Here is a 26,372-nt window from a genome sequence, read left to right as displayed (position 1 = left end):
GAGTAACTGTTTGATGTTACGCTAGAATGAGGAACAATCTTAGAAACTAAAGATTTAAAGCTAAAATTCCTCAACCTGTAGTTTATATTTCTCAAACAGACTTCTTGAAGAAATGGCGCTTGATGAGTTTCTGCAGGGTTCATTCAAAAAGTTACTTTGTTGATAAAGTGTCATAAAAACACTTTAAATCTGCTAATTTTATAAGACATAGACTGTTTATAGGATATATAACAGTCTGTTCCTGTTCACTACCATTGCAACGTTCTGAAGCCAAAAGACAGGCAAAATGGAAGCTGACATCTTGTTTGTTCTTGTGCAGTAGAGGACAATTGGAGTCAGTTCCAGTTGTCAGGAAAGCCTTGCGTAGATGCCATGTAGCCTTATGAAGGAAGAGTGTATGAAAAGGGTCAGGAACAGCAAGGCCAAAGATAACCACATGAGGAGATGTGAAAAGTGCAACCAATAAAGCAGGTAGCTGATGAATAAGCAATGGGATCCAAAGATCGAAAAACCAAACCAAAAACCAAAGAAGAGCAAGATGTCATAACAAAAAAGGCAATTAGACAGATAAATACCCTGCATTCACTGGAGAAACAATAAAAGTTACAAACAGACTGGTTTAAATACTATAGGAAACAGGTGTGTGTAATCAATACTCAGGTGACTGGGAATGAATGAATGAGTCCTAATTAATGGGTTGCCAGAGCTCAGGAAGTGCCAGAGATTGAGAGTAAGAGAATCAGCAATTTTTTATATATAAATATGAATATTTTCAGGTTTCTTTCTGAGCACATTTTGAAACTGAATCCTTTTTGTTAGCCATTTTTGCATGAAATGGTCACACAGTGTAAAGAGTAAAGATGCAAAATAATTAAAGAGCTGATGTTTGACGCAGTGTGATGGTTCCAAACCTATAAACGCCATGAAGTACCAGTGCACAAAGCTCTGGGCTGTGGTATCGAACACACAAAATGATTCCTGCCTCTGCGCTACTCCTTTTGAATGTTCAGGTTTGAAATTCTGATGTGCTTGACAGTGATCTGCCGTTTCAGTAACCTCTTTTCAAACGTTATATTGATCACCATTGACAGCCATGGAGCTGCAAGGGTGGGCAGAAATTGTATTTCGCTCTGTCAAAGCCTAACAGCATGTTGCTGTCAGCAGCAGAGCACCTTTGCTGACATTTTCAAATTCTAGGTTCATCACGAACGGAGGGAAGGGGTCAGAGGCATGACACCAGCTCAAAGTTAACTAACAAGTATGTTTGTGTTGGGCTTTGAGTGCTGCAATTCACATTATACACAGTAGAATTTACTGAAGAGATTTTACTCTATGTGTATGCGTCTATGTATTTGACTCACTGTGAGGACCGTATGTGTATATGTGTCCAGTGTAGTGTAGTTCTATGATTATCTGGATATTTGGTGTTAGCAATAATAATTATGAAAAGTAAAAATTATTAATTTTCTTATCTTTCATTCTGGTCCCAGGATTATGGTTTAGCAGTAATACAGAAAGTTAACAGAAATACCCCACAAGGATAGTAATACAGGCCTGTGTGCACGTGTGTGTGTGAGGAGGTGATTTCTGAATTGATGGGAGCCGGGGGTGTGGAGGTTAAGAAAGAAAAATGGAATTGTTTTAAGACAAGTTCTCCTCGGTGGACAGAATTAATCGTTATTAGCGCTCTTAAATATATGCCTAAGTAGAGGCGGGATATTATTGCAGTACTTCCCCATGCAGGCCCTCATTACAGGCTGTAATTACAGCGGCTTTTACCTCGCGGCTGTGCTATCAATCTAGCCAGCACTAGCTAGCTACACAGAAAAGAGAGAGACAGGGGAGAAAAAAAGGCACCTCACAACGGTAATAACCATCTCATTTTCCTCAGCCTCTGCTGATTCGCTTGTCGGCGAGGCATAGTTAGCCGAGTCCGGTATTATTATTTTTGGAAGACTTTAATTGAAACATGTTTATTTATTGCCCCTTTGGTTTGAGCTGAAGCGGCTAGCCTAGCCTGCTAACCGTCGCTAACAGCCTCTGATATGAGCGGACGGAATTAAATTAAAAGCTCATAAAATGAAATATGCTCCATATTAGCTGTTTGACACTTAATTTGCCTCCGAATGAGCGGAGGAAATCACAAATTAACTGTCCTTTGTGTTCTTTTTCCGCGCTTTCTCCTGAGGCAGTCCTATTAGGCTAAGGGAAAGCGCAATTATGGACAAGGATAATCGCGTGGTTTATGAATTCATATGGGAGAGGGACCTGGTGTGGTGCTTGATATTAACGAGAAAGAGAGAGTGAGAGTGGGAGAGAGAGAGAGAGAGTGGAGATGACTTGCTTGGATGCAATACTGTTTACCTCAGTTTCTTAGTTTCATAGAAAGATACAGATGAAATGTGACCAGATTTTGGCCTAACATCTATTTTCATCATCCACATCTGACTGGTGAACGGTGATTATTTAGAAAACAGAAAATCACAACTTCTCCAGCTCTTTAGCTCCATTCTTTGCCTTAAAAGCTGTGATACCTTTGTGTCAATTCCAAATCATTATAGAAGGCAATCAATTAATAGCTGTAAATAATTGTTCAAAAGAAATGCAATATGCATAGCATAAATCAGTACAAGTATGGAGAATATTATTGTACAAAATACTTTTAAAAAGAGTCTCAACTCTACTCCCTAGAACTCTACAATATAAGACTCACATTAGTGGGTCAGTTGAGCTGTCTCTGCAAATAATTTCCACATTAATAGACATTGATGGATCCGTGGTTAGAGCTATCGATAACATGCTTGTGGGTTTGATACCCAGGTTTGGCAAGCTGCCATTGTTAGATAATCCAGTAAGGCTCTTTACCCTGATCTCTTAACACCCTTTCCCACTGTCTGTGTGTGAATGTGTTAGTGCTCACAAGTGTGTATGTTCACTGCAAGATTGGTTGAAGGCATAGGTCAAATATGTACAGCTCTGGAGAAAATTAAGAGACCACAATCAGTTTATCTGATTTAGCTATTTATAGGTATATGTTTGAGTAAAATGAACATTGTTGTTTTATTCTATAAACTACAAAATATAAAAACATTGTCACTGTCAACTAAAAATATTGTCATTTAGAGCATTTATTTGCAGAAAATTAGAAATAGCTGAAATAACAAAAAAGATGCAGAGCTTTCAGACCTTAAATAATGCAAATAAAAAAAAAATCATATTAAATAAATCAATATTTGGTGGAATAACCCTGGTTTTTAATCACAGTTTTCATGCATCTTGGCATGTTCTCCTCCACCAGTCTTACACACTGCTTTTGGATAACTTTATGTCACTCCTGGTGCAAGCAGTTCAGCTTGGTTTGATGGCTTGTGATCATCCATCTTCCTCTTGATTATATTCCAGTGGTTTTCAATTTGGTAAAATCAAACAAACTCACCATTTAAAGTGGTTTAATTTTTTTTTCCAGAGCTGTATATGTATGTGCACACACCAGCATAAACTGTCTTGGTACACAGTGACATCCTCAGCTGACTGTGTGAGCGTAATTAAGAATGTGTGTGTGTGTTTATGAATAGGCAGATAAACAAACCTGCATGTTTTGTAGACTTCATTATGTGTCATACACATACAAGACATGGCCAGATCATCTTAATAATGACATGACGTAGCATTTACTGTATGTTGTTGCTTAAACTTAATAAAAAGATATTGGTATTTAGAACAAAATATTAGAAATAAGAATTAGGAATTTAAATGTAAGTTGTGTTTTTTATCCTTCTTTATGAATTTTACCAATCACTTGGAAAACTAAAAAGAAAACAGAGAATCCAAATAGAAAAAAATAACTGCTTGCATCTACAGTAAAAACATGACAAACCACTGATTCTACACTGTGATCATATGCAATAAACATTGTTCTGGCATTATATAATAAAAGAAATTAGATAATTAAATAATGAATTTAGTTAGTTTCCATTCTGCTGGTGGAATGGCTACTAGGGGTATTTTTTGTGTAGTGTTTCTTATATTATATTCAGTCATCTGCATTTTTAAATTTCTATACAGCTTAAAAAATGACGATGATTAAAGTACAGTCTGAAATTGTAACATTTATGAGCACACTGTAGAGTTATTCTGGTGTGTGTGTGTGTGTGTGTGTGTGCAAACTGGCTATAAGCACTCAACCTGCACACTGAGTAGAAATGCTCTGTTTAGCATAACGCACATTCCCTTATCTTGCCAAACCCCTCGAGACCCACACATACAAACACACTCACATACAACACACACACACACACACATACAACACACACACACACACACACACACCTCTTTAGTGATCGGCCTTGAGAATGACAAAAGAAAGGAATACTGGTACTCAGTATAGAAGATTACAGAAGACAGTAGTTACATATTAAGATAAAATAATAATAATAAATTGATTACAGTCACATGTAGTTAGAGCTGGGCAATATGCTACCATTCCATTTGTGTGTGATATAATAAACCAAAAACAGTCACAAGGGTCAGGTATGTGGAAACTGTTGGTCTTTTGCTAAATATTTCATAGTAAAATTTTGGTAAATTTTAGTAAAATATCACCAAGAGTGCAACTAGCTCATCTTTAGTCTTAGAAATATACACTACTTAGATACTCAGTTACAGATTTAAATACATTTCCTATTTAAATAACCATTTTTTATTATTATATTGTATTTTATATTGACATTTTTTAAGCATATTAATATATATGTTTTTAGTCAAATCACTCAACCCCTAACCCACAGTTATAATAATATAATACTACTTTAGGTCAAATGATCGGAAATGCAATTGTGTTACCATATCTAAATTTTGATATTATTCTACATAATTTGTTGAGGAAAAGGTGATCCTGATTTTGTAACTCATTTCAAAAAAATTTCAAGCATTAAAAAAGCTTTAGTTTTAGGCATAGACAATTTTTAGGTCTGTTGGGTTAGTCTTTATTCACAAACTCAGACCACAAGTTAATACTTTGTCAGTAAAGAGTTGTATTGTATTGATATGGATCGACTGACTGAGTAAAAACACGCAAAAAAATAAATAGATGAAAGACGAAATTGTATTATTGAATTTACTGTCAAATTATTAAAACCAGAAAACCATAAAAAACACTAAAAAAACACTCTGAGGTAAGTCTGAGGTAAGCCCCTAGTTGCCCTTTTTCCTCTGGGCAGATAGCTAAAGCTCTGCTGGTCTCTCTCTCTCTCTCTCTCTCTCTCTCTCTCTCTCTCTCTTTCTCTCTCTTTCTCTGGCTCTCTCCCTGTCTCTTAATCCCTCCCTCCTGCATGGCGGCGGCGGTGAGCGGACGGGCGGTCAGGCAGCGGCTGGCCTCATGATTAATGATGTTTATAGTTGACGGAAAGCTCCCTTATTTATCTGTATTGCTGCTCAGCAGATACCATCAGTCACCTGAATGAAAAATATTCACTCATACCAATTTTGCAGTATAATTGAGTGGAGTCACTTCCCCTCTGTCGTCTTTTTTCTCCTCTGTCTCTCCCTCTCTTTCTTTTTTTTGCTCTCCTCTCCCGCTCTCCCCGCGCTATCTGGCAGTCTTATCATTGCCACAGTAATTTTTGCGCCGCCTTGTTTGATATGGAGAGGCTGGCTTTAGCCGCATTTGACATTAAGCTTCTTCAATTTTCACGAGAGAGAGAGGGAGAGAGAGAGAGAAAGGAGAGAGAGAGAGAGGGAGAAGATGCAAAGAAAGTTGCGTGCCACTTTCTGAAAATGCCTGCTCTTGTGCTTTTTTTTTTCTCAAGCAATTTCAGGATTTGGAAAGAAGTGAGATAAATTCCGGAGGAGAAATAGGAGTAGATTGAAGCCCTATCTTTTTTTTTCCTCCATGCTTGGTAATACATTGGTTTCATAGCCTAAACGGTTGGCCACTTTTTTCTTTCTTGCTATAAGCTTTTAGAAGGAAACAGGGTATTATGAGAAGAATATCTAGCCGTGGTTAATAGTAGGAATAATAAAAGAGAGAGGAGAGAAAATAAAACAACTTCAGGACTCTTTCACAGATAGTCATGATTAAACAAATGCACTAAATACTGATTAAACACTGATTTAGTGTAAAAGCATCTTCATATAATAATAAACATAAATGCATCAATAAATGTAATGAATTACAAAAAAAATTAATGTTGTCTTTGATCATAAGATTGCATTAAGATAAAGAGAATTTGATGCAATTAGATCATTTTGATTCTTAGAAGAACTGTCAGCTCAATTTTTACATTCCTCTTGCTTTACTTTTTTACTATTATCTGGTAATTATAATTTTAAAAAATGAAATAAAAGATTTTAAAAGCAAGAATGATTCTATTTACTGCTGAAAAAGGTTGAATCATAACAATAGTGCAGTTGGCATATTAAATAAAGAAACATCCATAAGACAACCATTTAATCAAGCAAAAAACAATTTTTGCTATGGTTCTATTTAGAACTAAATAACCTTTTTATTATTTTGGTTTTGTTGTAGATTAACATATTGGTTGGCAGGTAGCTATGAATAGCCCTAATGCATTAAAGTGTGATTGTATTGAATATTATTTATTAAATTGATTGTTATTTGTTAAATCCTTCTGAACAATTCTAAAATAATATTTTTTATTGATAATAATTACTGTAATTTTCTCTGAATCATGTCAGATGATACAATTAATTAGATGAAAGCAATGTAATTTCAGGTAAGGTCATTTTAATAAATGTAGGAAATGCATATAAATAAGTGGAGCTGGACAGAAATTCAGTGTTCTAACTTTTATATTCAGCCTTTAAATGCTTTTATTTTAAAAACATGCAATACAAAATGCAAAACCAAGTCTTCACAGAAAAAAGGGAACGTGAAAATAAAACGCATTGTTTGATTGACAGGCGAAATCCGTGTAATCAAATTCAGACAGTTTCTGGATGTTGACTGTCAGTCACTCAGTGGGTGTGGCCTAGCTGTCAATACACTGTCTGCTCTTAATTGGACGGGAAAAGGAAAAAGAAACAGCAGCAATTAGGAATTTTACGCCCCACAAAAAATGTTCATCCTTTTAGTCACACACACACACACACACACACACACACACACACACACACACACACACACACACGTACATTCACAAGTGATTCAAGAGCACTGCCTCTTCAGAAAGTACCCCTCCTCCCAACAAACACACACAATAATGCTGTTCACTTAGTGCTGAGTAAAATTCTAAATTTTGTTCAAAATTCTAGATTCCCTTATAAAGACCCTAATAATGTGCTAAACATTTACTAAATATCTGACATGTTAAACATGTAATGTTTACATAAAAGGTTCTTTATAAAAAAAAAAAATAATTTTAGGAAAAGTTGTATGTAAGTACAAATAATGAAGCATAAATAAAGCTTTTTTTATGTCACAACTAAACCTCTGGACCTGTATGAGATATTAAATCAGGATGGCCTCTTCATTAACACATTACAATAAAATAAGAAAAGAAAATGTACAAAAATCTACTACTGTAAACTGATGGTATTTTTAATTTGGAAATTACGTTTCTGAAAAAGGTCTATTATAACACTATCAGTTATAGAATGATTAATAAAATGCACTTTCTATCTGCAATACACTTGAATACACTTGAATGTAAAGACAACATAAAGCAAAACAAATATGTTATGTTTAGTTTATATATAGCATCCATTGCAATGGAATTCTGGGTTTAACAGTTTTATTTAATAACTAATAGTAAGCTTTATATTTTACAGTCCATCTCTAAAAAGACAAATGAACTCCTAACATGATGTAAACTTACAATAAGTTAAATGACTGCAAATGTGCCCTTAGTCTGCATCCATCGATGGATCCCTACCATGCCTTGCTTCACAGGTCAGTGGTGATTCAATGGTCAGAACACTTGTAGTCAGTGGGTTACTGATCACAGGGTTGTGGGTTCAAAATCTGGGTTTAACAGGCTGCCACTGTTGGGCTCTTGAGCAAATCCCTTAACCCTCCCTGCTCCCCAGTTGCTACAGCAATGGCTGCCCACTGCTCCAGGCAAGTGTGCTCACTGTAGTCCTGTGTGTCACTAGTGTGCATGGATGGATATATCTTAAAAGAATAGCTTGTAAATATATATATGATGATGGGCGTGGTGGTCTTGACATGAGGTGTGTTCAAGCACATTTCTACTGTATTGCTATCTTGGCAGTGGAAATCACTGGTGCACCACTGGCTGATTAGAACCTAGGCAGCACTCAGTTATCTTAGCAATGCAGGTGCGCCACACGCACTTAGCGCACGCACATCCACTCTCGTTACAAACACACAGACAAACAACGGTGCATAAACCCAACTTTTACATTAACAATAAACACAATACTAAATAAAATAACATTGCTGTTCCCATAAATGACTTGCTTACACTTCACAGTGTGAATGAGCAGCTCATTTTCCCTTTGCTGAGAAGCACAGAAGCGCTGCGCCCTTAAAATAGCAATCTGCCAAGGTGACAAGTGACACCCTGATTGGTTTAGTTCACGTTTGTCCAAAACACACCCATGATAGGTATGTGCCTTTACATGTTAATCAAGGTGTACTTTTCCTGTTGTTACGATAGCAAAGACACATTGACACACCCTAAATCAAGCTGCATGATGTACGGCTGATGGCTCGCCTACAGATCACTAAAATAGGGCCTTAAGTCTCAATTTTTGTTGTGCAACAAAACATAAAAAAGAGAAATAAACAAAGCATAATGATTGTAACAGACAAATGTTCTGAAAAAGAGAGTTCAGCTGTTTTTAATTTAATTACAAATAAGAACTAGCGTCATATGTATGTCACACTTCTGTATATTTCAAGCAATAAATGTATAAATGCGACTTTCGAGAGTTGAGTTTCGGTATGTATTGAACTTGCATGTGTGTGTTATTGAGTTTTGATCTAGCACTCCAGTCTCTGTTTAACTGGCTGAATCGAGCAGGGCCTGTGGTCAGCGTGCGCTCTGCTCCATTACTCTGCAATGTGAATGAAGCAGTTCGCTGGCTGCTGTGTGTGTGAGTGTGTGAGCGTGTAGCGAGGCGGGCCGCGGAGCCCCACAGGAGCAGGGGCAGGCTCGAAACCGTGCGGCTTTTCCATTCCGGAGAGTGGAGCTGCAGGCCCTGCTCTTACACTCTGGGGGCCACTTACAGCAGGTAACCAGCTTTACAGAACACAGCTATAAATCCTGCCTGCTCCAGGACAGAAAAAACACCTCTCCAGCACAGCGTTTTACCTCCCTCTCGCTCGCTCTCTCTCTCTCTGTCGTCTTTCATGTCTCTCTGTGGTCTGTCGTCTTGCTCTCTCGCTGTACCTCTCGCTCATTCCTCTCTTAAAGCACTGTGTAAACGTAGGTAACATGAATGGTCCAGGATGGTATTACCACATGTGGCCAGTAAAGCCATTCACTCAGTGTAATGACCTCAGCAGATGCTTCATGTGATGTGTGTAAGAGTGCAAGACATGACTTCATGACCTTTCACTCTGTATCACTTCTTTATTTTTCTAGTATGTGTTACATGACATGTAAAATATTGTATAATCCTACTCTACTGCCTTAGTCCACATGATTCTCTCAATGCTATTTAACTGAAATAAAAGGATATCTAAGGCTAAACATCCCCACCTTTATTATTATTTATATTTGACTACTTTCAAAAAATTAAGACCCAATCAAAAAGTGGTGTCGATTATGAAAGGAAAGGACTGTATCTACAAGTGCCTTTACCTTTAGCTTCTGAAATTAACGTGTAATCCATCAGTCAGCTTTTGGTGCTCTGCATTAGTAACACTGCATGTACCCGTTTCTGTAAAACACTATCAAAGCAAGTAGGATACAAACACCGTTCAAAAACACATCAGCTAAAGACTGAGCACATATTAATTTTAAAGCAGCATTATGTGAGCATTATTACCCTCCTGAAGTCTGGAAATGGTATTTTTTGCCACCCCTTAACAAGGACATGCTTTACACATGCATTTCTGGACAAGCTGGGAGATAAAGAACTGCCATTAAAAGTGAAATAACCATGTGGACTGACACTATAGAAGTACTGTTAAAGGATTTACGGGTTCCACAGCATTTTACAGCTGTCGCAAGCACACCCTGTCTGCTTCACCAAAGTTTCATAGTGCATTTAACAGTTAGCAGTCAGCAGAAAATCCACATGATTTTGAAGCTGCTATTTTAAAATAAAATAAAAAAATGCAGTATAATTCTGCCTAAACCAAGCTTTATAATTCAGAATAGTTTTTAATTTAATAAAACTTTAGATAAATGCATTACAGATGATGCAGCAGTCCAGTGGCTTGATAGAGGAGTTTACTTATTCAAATGAGACTTTTTTAACACTGACAGAACATACCTTCCCCCTTCTACTTTCCACTTCTACAAGCCTTACTTAAAACGAACACATTTTTTTCTTTTTGTCTTTCAAAAAAGGACCGTGTTAGGAATGCTTGGGTGTGCTGAACGAAATCAAAAGGATATTAAATGCATGTCCTCATTAATGTGCATGTTTGTGTGTGCTTACACGTGTCTACGTCTTTGCCTCGAGTATTATCATTAATGTTCTTCATTATTTTATTAAACAGCTGTCTCCTTCTGTCTGTCTGTTTCTTTTGCTCTCTCTTTCTCTCTCTCTCTCTCTCCCACGGATTCTCACACGCTCGCACGCACGCACACACATGCAGCACCCCTCCCGCCTGTTCACTCATGATTAAATATCAACGCACTGTGCTTGACATTTTATTAGTCCAACAAGATGGATGAAATGGCAAGGATAAAGTAGGCTATGTGTGTTCCCTTAACCAAGCCCACCACCCCTCTGTTCTGTCTTTTTCCCCTCCTTCGCCCAATTTACAACAAGAAAAGGACCAGAGATGGATTTTGGGGGTAAAGAGTGTTTTTTCCCCCTCCCGTTTACTTCTCACTAGTTTATTTCTCTCTCTCTATATATATATATATATATATATATATAGTCCTTATGACTCTCTCTCTCTGTCTCTCTGCCTCTCTGACTCTCTCTCTGTTTCTCTGTCTGAGGAAAAGAGAGGAGGGATGACCGCATTTTATTTCTGTCTATCTTGTTGAGGAAGAACCCCTCTCTTCTCTTGTCCTCTCTCGCCTCGGGCATGCCTCAGGTTCACAGGCTAACACAGGGAAAGGTTACGCTCACCTGCACCCTTGGTTGACCTCAAGAATGTACTATCAACCATAACATAACAGTAAAAGTTTAGAATGATGTTTGATTTTTAACCTGTAGACCTACAAGTCCAGGGTTCTGCTGTAATTAAACGTAAGAACATAGTTACTTGTGTAATGATTATTTATGTACTTTTGTAATTTAACTACATATATATTTAGTTTTTTATTCCATATGGACAAGGCAAGACATGACAAGACAAAACATGACAAGACAAGACAGCCGTATTTACCTACTTGCCATGGGCACAGATGAAATTTAACCTCCTTCTTTAATCCATCCATGTAGTGAACGCACTCATACACATTATTGAACACACAAACACACAGATGACATACAGTAAGCACACATTCATGGTGCTCTGGAAGCAGTGATGGTAAAAGGCCTTGCTTTTTATCAAACCCATTACCTGGGTTTATTTTTTATTTCTCTTTGCTATTTGGGCTAATTGGTACCTGATTAGTGTAAAACAAATAATTATCCTTTTACATGATGTAGATTCTGAGAAAAATTATGTCCACGTATGAGGACTTTGGTTTTATATTTTGATAGAACACAATGAATTCACAATTAGTAATGATGTGTAAAACATTTATTTTGTGCCTGAACACAGCAGCAATTTTTGCCTGGGTGCAAAACAAATGTAGAAACAACAATTGTGCCCCTTTAAACAATATGGCTCATTTGAAGTGCTGCTTCAACACGAATAAATAACAAAGTAAAAAAAAAATGTGCTGTTCATTTAAATTTCTAAACACAATCTAAACTGTGATTGGTTAAACTCTTCTGCCACCACTACGTGACAGTATAATGGCCTCATAAGAGGACACCAGGCCTTTGTAGAGTAAAATTTAATGCTGTAGTCTAGACAACCCAAAATGTGATGTCCACACATGTGTACGCCAGGTCCCAGGAGGTTAATGCAAGAAAAAAATGACAAACTCGTTTGCTGTGCAATATTTCAGGCCTTTTTCGAGAGCTTAAACTCTTAAAGCTTAAAGTCCCCCCTGCTCTCGCACATTTAAATCTCTCCATAAAATTAAGGAGCCAGAATTACTTGTGCACTTGTAACACTTTTTATATGATTTTAATTGATTGAGTTTGTGTTTTATTAACACTCATGAGGTTCCAGACTGCACGCTTTCCAGTGCACTGTATGTTGTATTTCCACTGCTTTGTTTGTTTCTTGTTTCCAGAGCCCCTTGAAATGGCAGGAAAACAGCTCGGCTCATTTGGCTTTTCATGCTTTGATTTCGGCTTCCTGTGTACACTTTGGTGTTGGCCTCTTATCTCACAGCCGAGATTACATTTAATTATGGTGGGGAAATTATGTAGTCAGCTACCAATGTATGCATGTGTGTATGTGCAGAACAGGCCGCCATGAACTAACAGCGCTTCAGTTTGATTCAGTTTAACAGAAATGATTCTGCTGATTCTTTATGGAGCATTATCGGAGTGCACAATTGCATGAATTAGGGGCCATATTTACAGTAGGATATAACAGGGTAGTATGTTTTTTTTTTTATCTTAAGATGTCTGCAGTTCCTACCCTAGCACATATGCATATCAATTTGAAATGCTTTTTTTATTTTCATTAATTTGCCCAATGAGGTTTGATACAACATTAAAAAGCAACAAAAACACAAATAAAAAAAAAATTATCTCACAAATCATATTAACAAGAATTAAATTAGTCTCATTTTAAGTTTAAGCTACAGAAACTGCCTCATTTTTGTCATGAAACATTGCAGTACTACTTAAACACTGTGTTTAAGAACTGTGTGCTCAGTTCTTTTTAACCCTTAGAACCCCTTTGACGCAAATTGCATCAAAAATCGTGCGTTGTTTTAAAACAGCTTAATTACGCAGGAACGCATCAACACATCAACATGCATTTGCACATTTTGACAAACAGGAAGCCCTATTGTTTCTACAAATATCACTGATTTTGCGCTGAACTGAAGTGTTTTTTGAGAAACATATTGTGAAATACACCTAAAGAACAGGCTTACCTTAATATTTTCATATCTCTATGCATATTCTTTCATTATAGTGCCATTTATTGTTTTAAAACTCCATACTTTACTTTCACTCTGGGGTCTGCGGTAAATCTCATGACGTCACTGCTGGCACTGATTTAGTAACTATGACTGAAAAGAGAACTCCTGTGTGAACTGATCTATAGTCTGTACATTCAAAAATAAGAAAAGAAATATTGGTAAAATTTTGATCAAAACATAATCAAGTTCATGAAGATTTACACACTCTGGAAACATTTCAAATGATGACATTTTTAAGCAGCTCAATGTCTTCTGGTCTAAAGAAAAATAATTTATTGTAGCACTCTACTAACATAACTGTGTTATAACAAGTGAAAGGGCAACTGACAAAAACGGAGAAAAAACACACCAAAATAGGCTGGGGTTCAAAGAGTTAACTGAATCACTTTCACTGATTCATTTAAAAGAATCATCTCCTTCACTGTCATGCATCAGCAGCGGGAGTGTGCTGGTTTAGGAGCACAGGCTGGGAGGCCTGTGAGAGGAAGTCATGTGTGGCAGCAAGTGTTTTTCGACGTTACACTGGAACGTAAACTTCGTAAATGGGGCATTAATGCTAAATGCCCTCTGGTTGTGTTTCACTGCATGCACACACACACGTGTCCATTCACAAAAACAAGACTTCCCTAGATTTATAGTTCATCTCAATCAAATCTGTAAAGATGCTAAGTGGCCTTTTATGGCCTTGCTGGTTCTGGCCTTTGACTGTCTCTGTGTGTATGATTGTAGGTATATGACAAATTAGTGAGGATGCACAGCCTGATTGGTTATAGATTGGTTACAGTGTTATACTAAGGGACTATAGAAAACACTCTATAGTTCTGTGTTATGTGTGCATCCAAACAGACAGGTCTGCCTTGTGTACGTGTGTTTCTGTGTGTGTGTGTGTGTCTGTCTGTCTGTCTGTGCGTGTCGGCAAGAAAGCATGCAGGTGTACCTGTGGGCACCTGTGGGTGTGTGTATAGGGGCAGTAGGTGAGTTCACAGATGGCTTTTCTTGGTCATATGGGTGAAACTTCTAATCAGCCACAGGTATCTTTGACTAAACAAAAAGATTTGTTTCACTTCTTCAATTTGGTTGGGTGGCAACCCCAGTTGTGTATTGTGTGTCACAAACGTTTTACTGTGTTTGTCATAAAAAAAAAAACTGCAGGAATGGGATAGGGGGAGGAAAGTCTGTCTCCAAGAAATTAAAATTGATTTTGCGAATGTCAGGTGGAGCAACTGTCTAAGTGTTGACTTTATTATTGGCATTGGCATTAGTATTAGAATGAGTGTGTGGGTGAATTAGATGGTCCTTTGTATTCCTCAGCATTTGTGTGATGCTGTTAGCTGATATAAAAGAAGTCGTACTTAGCGTTCTCTTCCATACATTATGAGCTGTTCAGTGATGTTAGTTTACCATAAGTTTGAAAAGAAGTAATATTTTAAAGAGTGTTTAATATTTTTTCAGAAAATTTTATTTTTTTGTTATTTCTTTACATTGAACAAACAGAAAAAAGCAAAAGCCAAGTAAATTAGAAGTAAGTGCAAGTGGGGCTCAGGCTGGTCCAGATTGAATTGCCAGTTCGAATCCTGGATCATGCTGCTTGGTATCAGCAGCCAGAGTCTGAGAGAGCACAATTGGCTATGCTCTCTTTAAGGGAGTAAATGGCACTTTCTTCTTCTCCTAACATCATTACTCCTAATAATCTGATGTTGGTCAGCACAGGTGTCTACTGTTGGGGGCAATAAAAGTGATTAGTAGAGTTCATATAAACAGGAATTGGGGAGAACATGGGTCAAATAAGAAATAAAGGAGATTAATAAATAAATAAATGCAAGTCAATAAATAACTTGCCATGCAGTTGCATAATCAAACTTTTATAAAAAAAAAAAACAAATATGATAACTTTTGACTTTCAAGGGTTGAGCCAGTCTTGACCCCCCATTCCACCCCCCCCTCCTGCAGCCATGAAACGGAGTAGTTCATCACCCCTCCCACTCTTTTCATCTCCTCTCTGTTATTCCCCCCTTTTCACTCATCAGGGCAGGGAAGGGAGGGCACGAATTGGCAAAATAACTGGCAACCCCCAGCGGGAGGCCTTAATGACTCCCACCCCTCCCTCGCCTGGCAACCCCTAGCCCACCCCACCCCACCTCACAGATATTCTGCAACCGTTCCCACCCCGCTGCTGCGATCACACAGTTCCTCTGAAGCTGCAGCTCAATGAGGAAGTTGCAGAGGGGTGCCAAAGATTCACAGGGGCATGATCTGATACAACACCCTAGCCCCTTTCAAATCATTTACACACATAGAGATAAATAAAGAGGTTGGAATTGATTAGCCAGTGTGTGCATGTGTGTGTGTGTGTTTTTTTTTTTTGTTCATATTACAGTTTCATTCTGAAAGAGACACACATGACACACACTGCACATATTCAGTATAATATTATTCTGTAATACTAAATATTGTAATAAAACTGAACTGATCAGTGTAAAATAATTATTTTGAGGATTGAATGTGGATGCTTTTATTCAGCATTTAATCAGATTTTTTATTCAGCTTTAAATGAGACAAGTTGGGACAGTATGGACAATGTAAATTGTGGACAGTATTTCATTTGTAAATATATTTATTTCTGCATTTCAGGACTGCTTAACATTCCAAAAAAATTGGGATTGTAAAGCATTTATGCCATTTCTTCTCACAATGCTAAAAGTCGTTTTTGGTACTGAGGGTTTTAAGCAATTAAGTGTTTTAGGTGTGTTTTTTGTCCCATTATTTTTGCAAACACCTCTTAAATCATCATTGTGTTTTTTTTTTTTCTTTTTTGTATTCTCTGATGGGTCCAGTTCAGGACTACAAGCAGTTTAGTTCAAAACCTGCAGCCTTTTCTTCTGCAGTCATGCATGTTGTTTAGCTTTGTCTTGTGGAAATGCAAAACTTTTGTCCATATGATTCTATCAGACATTGCTGAATGATCATTCTTGATAAAGTTCTTTCTGAGGGATCTGAGATTACATGTGTTCAGCTTAGGCTTTTGCCCTTACCTGTTACACACTTAAACTCCTACAGGTTCATTAAAGGGTTTAATGATATTACACAATTTAGAGAGAGAAATATGCAAATTCATTCCAATCTTTCAATGGAAACATTGCCTTTAAATATTTCAACAATTGTCTAACCCTTTCTTGTGGACAAACTAGAATTTTTCTGCACATCTTTGATCCTGAAAGACTAACAGACTCTGCATTAGTACCAAATTATGATTAAATCACCTGTGGGCATCACCTATTTTTTGTGTTGGAGGCCTGAAATAGAGAGAAATGGAGATGTACGTCAAGTAGACAAAACTGAATAACTGAATTTAATATCTGCAATTTAATTTAATGCTTTAAGAGTTAAAGCATACTGTCTCAATTTTTTCAGATTTCAGATTCTATATACCTCCCTCCATCAGGGTTGAGTCCACGCCTGAGAACGACTGGAAAGTAAACACACACACACACACACACCCCACACACACACGCAATCTTGCTGTATATCTCCTGATCTGTCACAAGTACATGCACACATGCTTTCTGCTCTTTCTTCTCTCTCTCTCCCCCTCTTTCTGTCTGTCTCTCCACCACGTCAGCCTCTTTACTCTAGTCTCCCATAGACTCCCACACTCTCCAGGTGCTTCTGTTTCTCTTCTTCTTTACTTCTCTTTTCTTTTCTTTCACCTTGCTCATTCTCTCTCAGTTTCTCTCTCTCTCTCTCTCTCTCTCTCTCTCTCTCTCTCTGAGTCTCCTGGCTCAGTTCCTCTGTTCCTTTGATCTCAGTGAAGGGGGGGCATTAAAGACTTGCTGTTTCCGCTGTCAGGGGCCATCTCTCCTCTGCCCTCTCTCTTTCTCTTTGCCTCTCTCTGTCTTTCTCTCACTCACCCCTTTCTGTTTTGCCTCCCGTTTGACTCCGAGCTTCGAGCTGCTGCCATTGCCCTCCTGAGACTAGCTGGAGAATGTGTGGTTACACTCGTGTGATTGCTTTCTTTTAGAGATGGATAAAAAAAGATGATATGGTGAAACATATAACAGCACTATAGTTTTTAAATTTTTAATCATTATACATCAAGATATGGAAAAAATACCTCCACACTTACAAATACTATGACGTTTATTGCTCTGTGGGCCCTTCATATTGGCTAGTATTGGCAATATCATAATACAGGAGTTATGATTTAATATATATTGCAATAAATTGCGGTACTGTAATCAAAGCAATTTATATACAGGTCTGGAAATAAATAAGAGACCCCTTAATGATGATGTTTTTCCTTGATTTTACCAAATTAAAAATATATGGAATATAATCAAGAGGAAGATGGATGATCACAAGCCATCAAACCAAGCTGAACTGCTTGAATTTTTGCACCAGAAGTGGCATAAAGTTATTTAAAAGCAGTGTGTATGACTGGTGGAGGAAAACATGCCAAGATGCATGAAAACTGTGATTATAAACCATGCTTATTCTGAACTTTATTAATATAAATTTGTTTTCTTTATATTATTTGAGGTCTGAAAGCTCTGCATCTTTGTTTTTTTTTTATTTCAGCCATTTGTCACTTTCTGCAAATTACAATTTAATTGGAATTTGGGAGAATTGTTGTCTGTAGTTTATAGAATAAAACCACAATGTTCCAAATTTTACTCAATATATGTATAGCAAAATCAGAGAAACTGATTCAGAAAAAGTGATTTTTTAAATTGTTTTCCAGAGCTGTATATATATTTTGTTAGGAAAACATATTATTATTCACTATTGTTCATAGAATCAAAATAAAAGAAAAGTAAAATTTTCTAAGCAATCTTAACATTAGGATCTAACAACAGAATACAACACTGCTATCTAGTGGGTGGGGTTTAAACACAACAAAATACAAACCACTGTGTGATACCAATCTTTGAACGAAAAAAATATTAATTAAATCGATAATGTGTTTTTAAACATCCATACACTGTTGTAAAACATAATATTGGGATACTTCAATATATAGTCAATATTTTTTTAGTCCCCTATTGATTACAGCCGTGCCCTGCAGTGTGTGAACGCAGTGCTGAGGTTGGACTGGAATGGATGTGTTGATACACAGTGTTGACACAGTAGGATAATATTTGCCATATTAGAATAACTTCACCCTCATCATCCTCACAGTCAAACACATTACAGTCCACTCTGTTTATTACAGCTCCTCCATATGCAAACACACAGTCACACACAGCGACACAAGTAATGTGACCAGAGTGGACTTGCAATTCTGTATAAACACCCAGAGAGAAAGAAAGAGAGAGAGAGAGAGAGAGAGAGAGAGAGAGAGAGAGAGGAAATGGTTTCCATATGTGGCATGTTCAGTCTGCTCTTTCTTCTGCAGTTATGAAGGATACTCATTTGGAGACTGAGGGAATTACAGAGTAAAGAGAAAAAGGCCACAAAGACCACTGTTTAATCTTTTTAATCATTTTATTTCTCTCGCTCTCTCTCTCTCGCTCTCTCTCTTCTCTCTCTCCATACCCTTATCCTACTAAGTCAGACTTGGCATGAGCTCCATGGCTCTTTGCTCTTTGATGTAAATCTTAAATCAGGTGTAAGACTGGAGTCGGCTAAATCTAAATCTGTCTGCTCTCATTCTCTCTCTTTCATTCTCTCTCTCTTTCTCATTCTCTCTCTCTCTCTTTCTCATTTGCCCTCTCTCTCTGTCACACTCATTCTTTCTTTTTCCACTCCATATATATGTCTTTTTCTCTGGTTTAGAATTATTTTTTTTGCTTAGCTTCTTTCTGCTTCTCCCTCTATCATTTAGCATCTTTCTCTCTTTCTCTTTATTCCCCTTTTTCTGTATATCTCTATAATAAGAAAAAAAGCCAATAATTTGAAAAGCCCAAATATGTTGTAAAGATTTTAACTTGAGGATGAAGTGGAAAATGTAGAATCCAAAGCTCATTTAAAAATGATTAGACCAGAACTGTCTGGTGTGTTTTTGCTCCCACATGTGTGGTGGACATCGATGAGGTGGCACAAAGTTTGGAGTTCTTGTTAGGTGTGTCACTGCTTATCCAGTCTAGAATCTGAGTACTACAAATAACACAAGCTTAAAAATACTGTAATTGGCTGTAAAGATGATTTTGGTAAAAGCAATGGTTACAACCCATAATCAGGTGGGGCACAGGTTGAACCCCTACTGGTCCCATAACTCCAGACCTTGTTGGGCATCCATATGAAGGGCCAACATGGGACCTATTACTAAAACAGTTGGGTTAACGAAACTGGCCCAAAATTAGCAATATCTGGGAAACCATAACATCCAAAGTAGGACAGTTCAGTATGAATATACAGCTCTGGAAAACAAAAATTAAAAGACCACTTCAGTTTCTGAATCCATTTCTCTGATTTTGCTATTTATAGGTATATGTTTGCTAAAAATGAACATTGTTGTTTTATTCTATAATTTACGAACAACATGTCTCCCAAATTCCAAATAAAAATATTGTCATTTACAGCATTTATTTGCAGAAAAGGAGAAATGGCTCAAATAACAAAAAAGATGCAGAGCTTTTAGACCTCAAATAATACAAAGAAAAGTTCATAGTTCATTTAAAAGTTTTAAGAGTTCAGAAATCAATATTTGGTGGAATAAACTGTTTTTTAATCACAGTTTTCATGCATCTTGGCATGTTCTCCTCCACCAGTCTTACACACTGCTTTTGGATAACTTTATTTCACTCCTGGTGCAAAATTCAAGCAGTTCAGTATTGTTTGATGGTTTTTGATCATCCATCTTCCTCTTTATTATATAGCAAAAAAACATTTATTTGGTTAAAAAAAAAAATCATAATTGTTAAGTGGTCTCTTATTTTTATCCAGAGCTGTATGTACTGTTTTACCCAGACCACTTTAAATCCTGTTTATTGGAGTAAGAAGGGACTGGTTCAAAATTCTGATTTCCTGTGTTTGTGACTTGTGAAGGTGGACCAATCACAACTGCTGCTGTTAACATTGCGCAACACATAGTCACATGTCTGGGAGGTACACATCAGGCTACGACGTAGGCTATAGCATAGGGTATGGAGCATTCATCAGATGATGCACAGGTACATAGTTTTTAAACTGCATTTTCAGCCACTCAATACAAAAACAAATGGCAATGCCCGGTCCAATCAATCATTTCATGGATATGCTACATTGATAATGTTTAAAGATGCTGTTTAAACAGTTTCATACCACTTTACTAAGCACAGTGTGTCTCCAGAAAGTCTGATCAGTTGCTCCTTCTTTCCCTGCTTATCCCTCCTCCCCTATATCCTCCTAACTTTTATTTAATTGCAGTGGGCCTGTTGAGCAGCCTCTGCATCATGCTAAATGAATGGGGGGAAAACTGCAGTGTGCGAGTCATTTAGGCCCCTCTGTCCCAGCAGCTCGAGGTGTGACAGGGCTAATCAGCGTCAGGGCCATTGCAGGCCGACAGTGATGCATGCTAACACGCTACCTCTTCTGGGCTGTACAGGTCTCTACCTCGTGTTCAGTCCTGAAAATCACTTCTACAGCAGAACTACTGTAGTCTCAGTGGACTGAAGAGAAAACAGCAACAAGGCTCTTCGGTGGATAATGGTTAATCTTTACTGACATTATTAAAAATACTGTAACAAACTTTGTTTACAAATACTTTATTATTTACAAGTGTGAAAACTTGGATTTCAGGTGATACACAAATGTACAAGATGTGATATCATAACAATTGACCTTTTACATAATTTTTAAGCCCAATTTGTTTAAGTAGCATACTGAATATCTTGTTTTAGAACATCCTAGAGAGCTTCATGCTTAGTTGGTGGATCCATTGACAAGCCACTGGTGGATTTTTGGAGGTTTTTACTCTTTGACATGTGTACAAAACTAGCAATCATTTTTTTTTTGGTTGTTTTTTTGTTTGTTTGTGGTTTTTTTACATTAAATCAAACTGATCAATTGAACAATAGAAATGCCCCAAAGTGGTTTCCAATAAAATCTTGTTCCACTGGCTTTCATTAGAAATTAAGAATGATTTTACTCCTCCTTCAAAATTGGCATTTTGAACATATACTCTTCCTGGGAGCACCAATAATGAATCTTTCTCCACTGGTTAGTAATACAGTACATATCTATTTGATACAAACATGTTTATCATTATAAATAAATGACTACAGCACAGTTTTACCCTGCAGTGTATTTGAGCAGGGATGGTGTTGGTGTAGTGCATTTGAGCTGATCGGTTCCGTTACTCTACAGCTGGGAACAGGGATTTGTGCTGGAGTTTGGGAATGAAGCTTGAGTTTACTTGAGCTATAGATCAGTGAAGGTTTTTCTTGTCCCAGCTGCTGGCCCATCGATTTCACGCTTGTGTAAAAGCTGCTATTGCAGGTATTGATTTTGTAGTAAAGTGTCGTGATATCAGATAAATGAATGTCGTAGCTATTGCAGTCATTGCCTTTTAAAGAGAGACAGTCATTCTTCATGGACGCTTATGCACTTTGTGTGTGTGTGCGCATCTGCGTGTGTGTGTGTGTGTGTGCACGGAAACTCTTCTTTGTATTTACCGACATGATATCTGTCGTGTTCAGTGCTTTTGTAGACCTGTCTACTGATCCAGGTTAATGAGGCAGGACATGAGGGTGGACATACACCAGACAGACAAGCACACACACACACACACACACACACACACAAGCACACGTATCAGTGCACATTTGTAGATTGGCAGTAGATTAAAATGAGAGCATGGGTGCATCTTGTGGAAAGACGTGCAAAACAGCTCATAGTACACAAGAGACAGGGAATTTTCTTTATACCTTTAGTTGTATCACAAATGCCCAAACAATTAAAACTGGGACTGAAATATTACACAAACTGCCAAAAATAATTTTTTAGCAAATCTATTTATATAAAATGGAGTGTAAATAACTACTAATTTAAAAATAAGTATGCTTAACTTGTATAAATGTAATAGATAATGCCTGAAACAAGTAAATTCTGCCAAAATGCTCCCGCCCCCCCTTACAGATAAAGAGTGTAATACATTTTTACATCACTTCAGTAAATGCAAATTACTCTGTGAGCTCCTCCTGATGGACAGTTCTAAATCTGCATTCTCTGACAACCTGAGAGATACAAAACCATCACTAAAAGTGAAAGAAGAATATGTAGCTCCACCAAAGTTGCAGTAGTGCAGTAGTGCGAAAAATCCAATAAGGGATAGATTGTTTAGTTAGACAAGCTTTAACATAATTTCCCTGGTTAAGATTTAATTTTTGCAGGGTAGTTTTGTAGTTTCATCACTTCTAATAGAGAAATTCTGGGATTTTCCACACAGCTTTTAAATACTCTATATAGCATCCTTGAAATACTTACAATAAGGCACTGGCAGTAAAAACATGTGTTATATGTATTTTCTTAGTCATTTCTCATTGAAAGCTCATGTAATGTACCAAAAAATAAATCCCATGTAAAAACTGTATTAAATAACTTCCTCAACATGTGCAAAGGTGTAGTTGCAAATATCAGTTTAGCCACAGCTGGTCACTACACCATGCCTCCCTTAAAACGCCTTCTATCAGTATCTTGATAAGCATGGGTTTTGTCTCCCATGGCTTCATTTCCCACAACATGAAAATCATAACACTGCCCCTTCTCCTGCGCGAGATTCTTTCTTTATCAAATCACTCAAAGCAGGAGAGCTTATCTACAAACATTTTTTTCATGTTCTTAACACTGTGTTGATACTGGAGAGATTACTGATCCTGGAGCAACACTTTTAAGACAAAACAGTCTAAGATGTGTCTGAAATATTACTCAAACTATTTTGAAAATGATAATCTTCTGTTCTCTTTATGGTAATGGCTAAAACTTGCTCGCTGTTCAGTAGCTTTTTATCTGTCCTCTTTGTTTCCATGGCCGTTCCTTCATTAGTCAAGGGCCAAGTTTTTTCATTAGAAGACGATGGAGTGGACTCCAGAGACTGGCAGGGGAACGGGCGGAGGGGACGAGCTTTTGGGTATAATTGTGTCCTTCCGGTCCTTTGACTCTCTCCAAGGTCACTTAAAGACCAACTTCTCCACAAGACAATTGCCTTCCCTTCTGCTTCGCCCTACTTCATTCTTTATCTCTCTAATGCTTTTCTTCTCTCCCTCCTTTACGTTTTGGTCAAGGCTTCTTTTGTGTAGGGCAGCTGGCATTACTTTGAACTCCTGAAGTGTAATTTCTTTCAGATGGACTCTTGTTGTGGGACATCTTGTTGAGCAGTACATCTGTGTGGAAGGCTGAGCGTTAGTTAGTATGCTCTTCATGCCATGCTAAACACTGCCAGCTCTGGCATGTTTCAAACTTGTGCATTCCAGACTTGTTTATTTTGTTTAGCGGCATCTGCACTGCATCGCTAACCGCAGTAAGAGCTTGTGCAATGATGGTGTGATGATGTGGTGATTCTACTTCAACCTCTCAGTGCTGTGTTGAAAGAAAAAGACGTGAATAACAGAAGCACATAGTTCAATAGTATCTGCAGGTTTACAGGTTCGAAAAAACAAAACTCGCAGACTCGCCGACTCAAGAAAACATTGCGAGGCATTGTGGGTAGCGATGAGAATTCCTGGCCGTCTCCGTCTGATTAAGACGCAGCGCTGAAAGCTGGCTTTGATCTTAGGAAATGTCTGCGAGGGGAACAGTTGGAATTTAGCTCGGGCTCTCTCCCTCCCTCTTGCTCTAAGATTTGGCCCCGCAGATGGAGGCAGATAGATAGTGTCACCATTCATTTCCTGCTCCAGTTCCTGCTCCATTCTGCAGAGAAGTAAGACCTGGAGCAGGGAGAAGGAGTGAATAGAGCACATGCCGAGCTTTTGTTGGTTTCTTCTGAGCTCTCTTCCTGCTTTTGCGATTCCCCGAAATTTATGCGTTGTGCTTAGTTTCTATATCCCAATTTAACCTTACCATTTTGTTTCGTGAAAGATTAGGAACCAACTGAAAGCTGAACATGTTAAGATGTCTGAAAAGACTATGTACAAAAAAAAGCCAGCAAAAAAAAATAGCCTGCAATGCTAATTTCTTTTTCCCTTTGTTTTTTTCCCCAATACAGGCCCCCTGCATTGGCAGGCAGCCCTGCATTTTCAGATATCTCCGTCATCCGAATCTCGCCCCACCGGAACCCTTCGGTTGGTGCGGAGTCGCCCTTTAACCACCCACACCCGTACATCAACCCCTACATGGACTACATCCGCTCCCTTCACAGCAGCCCCTCGCTCTCCATGATCTCTGCAGCCAGGGGACTCAGTCCTGCAGATGGTGAGTACCTCAGGGACCCATTCTTTGGCCTCTGAAATTCCTTTTAATAGGCACCCTATAGCAGAGATCATAGCCTCTCCACATATGGTTTTGGAACATTAATTTTTGCATGGAAGCTGAGGCCTCTCTTAGCTCTTTATTCTCTCCCTTTGAGGAACTGTCAGTGTTGTCAACATGTCAGTATGTCAGTCTGGCATTTATGAAAAATGAAATGTTAAACACTGAAAGGAAATAATGGCTGCATGACATAGAGATGTTCTGACGCTTCCAAACATTTGTCATTTCTGTAGAACATGGTGAAAAGGTGAACATACAGTCCTGAATTCTTTGTTTGGACATATGGTTTTAGCTAACTTTATTTGGTATACATCGTGTGGAGGGTTTTTTTTGTCTATTCACACATGAAAAATTATAAAATGATTATTTAAAAATCATAGAAGGGTTGTTTAGCAAACTATAAAGATATGAAATATGAAGGATGCATCCCATTTCCCAATGACCTTTAGGTTAATATGTTCAAAACCCTACAAGCCTACAACCTCTGGACCTCTTAGTGGCGTGGACATAGATCATGCTTTCAGCCTGTGCCAGCAAGAATGTGACTTGTTTCATGGTCCCCATTCATAGAAAGTACATGACAGAAAGGTTTCGAGGAGAGATTCTAGCACTTCTATGGCTTACCTTTGTCCTCCAATTCTTTTTACAAGTGTGCCTTTAGAGATTGAACATGACAGTTCTGACCAAATGTTCCTTAAACGTGAAAACCATGTCAACTTACAAGTTCCAGAGTCTAGCAAACCCTTATACTGTAAAACCATATGCTCTGCCAGAGCTATCTCAAGCCCGCGTGTGATGATTCTCTCTGGAGGGGGGAGGCTGTAGCCCGATCGTTTGGCTGGGTCATTCTCTTTGATCCTGCTCTCATGTCAGAGCCTCTGGAGGAAGAATCAAAACGAGTACAGTGGTCTCGTCCAGAGTCAAAGCGAGGCGGAGGTTCAAGGCCAGGGTTGAGGGCAGAGGGCGCGAGAAGGAGGGAGCTGAGGAGGGAGGGGAAGTGGGACGGGTTCAGGGGCTCCGCGGGCCCTGCAGGGAGCCGTTTGGGTCCCTCGCACGGAGCCAGATTGGGAAACCAATTATAGGCTTGGCGGGAGCCTGCTGTTTTTAAAGAGCCTCCGCAGTGTGCCGGCCTCTTGGCCTACTGCTCAGCCATGGAGCTTTAATTGAAGCCTGGAGCTCAATTACTGAAGGAGGCCAATTGGAGATTCCTCCCAGAGGCCGCAGATAATCACCGCTGTATCGAACCATGGCTCCGTCCCACATCAGGCCAGCTTTTACAGTCTACCAGACGAGCCAAAGGGGCTGTGGAGGTGCAACAGAATCCAGAACACGTTGCTGCTACGGTCTGAAGTGTGTCAATTAATTATTATGCTATTTGGCTTTGCATAATCTTTTTTTATGGGCTTGGAAAGATGCATATTTTTCATTTAATATTTTCTTTATTGTTTTAGAGACTGAATTAAGAGACAGATCACATGTTTGTGTTTGAAAAATAGACAGTTTAAGGGATTTTCCTATTTTTTTCTTTTTATATAATTCCTCAGATATTAAGTTGGTTTGTTACATAATCAGCGCCATAAACTTTATCGGTTCCCCAGCAAGGACAAAAAATATAGTCGCTGGGATTGGATCCAAGAGCCATATCCTTCCTCACAGCTTCAGCTT

General features: G+C 38.2%; 1 protein-coding gene across 1 annotated transcript in view; it reads left to right on the top strand.

The window, feature by feature from the left end:
• The window catches only part of gli3 (GLI family zinc finger 3), a 174,694-nt gene that overhangs the window by 99,138 nt on the left and 49,184 nt on the right, over positions 1–26,372 (top strand). The window contains exon 5 of the mRNA XM_022662267.2: positions 24,445–24,650. Coding sequence (XP_022517988.2) covers positions 24,445–24,650 — 206 coding nt within the window. The remainder of the gene's footprint in view (positions 1–24,444; positions 24,651–26,372) is intronic.

This window comes from Astyanax mexicanus, chromosome 1 (genome assembly GCF_023375975.1).
Source record: "Astyanax mexicanus isolate ESR-SI-001 chromosome 1, AstMex3_surface, whole genome shotgun sequence".
NCBI lineage: Eukaryota > Metazoa > Chordata > Actinopteri > Characiformes > Acestrorhamphidae > Astyanax > Astyanax mexicanus.
This window is presented reverse-complemented; position numbering and strand designations above follow the sequence as displayed.